At 42.9% G+C, this 1,929-nt stretch overlaps 1 protein-coding gene across 1 annotated transcript; it reads left to right on the top strand.

Moving 5' to 3' along the window:
* On the top strand, positions 1-444 carry LOC138909288 (uncharacterized). Its single transcript, XM_070200472.1, has one exon. It carries the CDS (start codon positions 1-3, stop codon positions 442-444), a length of 444 nt encoding a protein of 147 aa, XP_070056573.1.
* The last annotated feature ends 1,485 nt before the right edge of the window (positions 445-1,929 follow it).

The raw sequence follows: 1,929 nt of genomic DNA on the forward strand, positions 1-1,929 counted from the left end.
ATGGCGGGGGAACTCAAGAAACTCACAAGGAGTGTCCAAAGTGTTGAAGGTGGGAAGGGCATTGAAGGTCTGAATTATGAAAATCTGTGTATTCAGCCAGATGTGAAACTTCCAGAGGGTTACAAACCTCCAAAGTTGGAAATGTTCGATGGCACTGGTGATCCGAAGGTACATCTAAGAGCATATTGCGACAAGCTTGTAGGAGTGGGTAAGAATGAACAAATCCGCATGAAACTGTTCATGCGAAGCATTATAAGAGATGCTTTGTCTTGGTATATCTGTCAAAACCCAAAGAAGTGGGATAATTGGGTAAGCATGGCATCAGATTTCATGGACAGATTCAAGTTCAATATGGAAAACACGCCAGATGTTTTCTATATTCAAAACCTCAAGAAGAAGCCGACAGAAACCTTCTGCGAGTATGCTACTCGTTGGAGATCATAGGCCGCAAAGGTAAGTCCAACACTTAAAGAAGAGCAAATGAACAAGTTCTTTGTTAGAGCACAAGATTCGCAATATTATAAACGGTTGATGGTCATCAAAAATCTCAAGTTCTCAGACATCATCAAGCTAGGGGAAAGAATAGAAGAAGGAATCAAGATTCAGATGGTAACTACTTTCGAGGCACTACAGGCCATGAATAAAGCTTTGCAATCAGGAGGTATTTCAAAGAAGAAAGAAGTGGGTGCTATGATGGTAGCCCAGGGCCCTAAGTCTCCCCTCACATATCAAACACATCCATCCACGTATCAACCCTCACCCCCAAAATACCAATACCCTGCCACCACCTACCATACCTATAACACTCAACCTGTAAATTACCATTCACATCCACCCGCCCGCCAAAGATACCCAAAGCCACATCAAAATTTCAACCGCAGACCTCCCAGACAATACACCCCAATTGCTGAATCCATAGCCCAACTGTATGAAAGACTGAAGGCCGCTGGTTACGTCACCCCTATTCCTGTTATTGTTGTGGAAAAGCTTTCCCAATGGATCAACCCTAACAAAACATGTGCTTATCATTCAGGCATGAAGGGTCATACCATTGAGGAATGCCGCACATTGAAAGACAAGATTCAGACACAGATCGACACTAAGTTATACAAGCAAAGGAAGCTGCACCGACCGTCCGCAATAACTCTCTCCCAGATCACATAGGTCAGGGAGTGAATGTGATAGAAATTGATAAAGAGTGGAATCAGGAAGGGTCCATTGGACTCATTCGAGAGGGAGAGGTACAAACCCAAATGCCATTTGAAGTTGATGTATCTACACCCTTCACTGTAATGATAGCTCTCACACCATCTTACAAGCCTAATGTCATCCTGTGGGATTATGTCGCAAAAACAAAAAGAAAGGGAAAAGCCAAAATGGAAGAAATAGGTGTCGCACAAGGTATGACTAGAATTGGAAGAGTTTACACACTTGAGAATCTGGGAGGAACAAGAAAGGAAGCTGCACCTAAGTCGCATGTTGTTGAGACTGGCACTGACGATCTTTGGAAGAAGATACAAGCAAGGGAATACTCTGTTGTTAACCACCTGAACAAGACTCCTGCTCAGATATCCATCTTATCACTGTTGCAAAATTCATACAAGCATAAGAATGCTTTGATGAAGGTGTTAAGTGAAGCTTATGTACTAGCCGGTATCACTAGTGGAGAGATGGCTAACATAGTCGGAAAAGTATTAGAGAGCCACAAAATCACTTTGAGTTACCACCAGAAGGACTGAGTCACAACAAGGCGTTGCACATCACAGTGCAATTCGAGGACAAGTTCATTGCCAGGGTCCTGATAGATGGAGGTTCAAGTCTAAACATATGTCCACTAACCACTCTAAAGAGATTAGGTAATGGCCTTCACGAGATATGAATGGGAAGCATGAACTTGAAAGTGTTCGATGGATATCAGAGAGCCACTAT

The sequence above is a fragment of the Nicotiana tomentosiformis genome, chromosome 4 (genome assembly GCF_000390325.3).
Source record: "Nicotiana tomentosiformis chromosome 4, ASM39032v3, whole genome shotgun sequence".
In the NCBI taxonomy this organism is placed as follows: domain Eukaryota; kingdom Viridiplantae; phylum Streptophyta; class Magnoliopsida; order Solanales; family Solanaceae; genus Nicotiana; species Nicotiana tomentosiformis.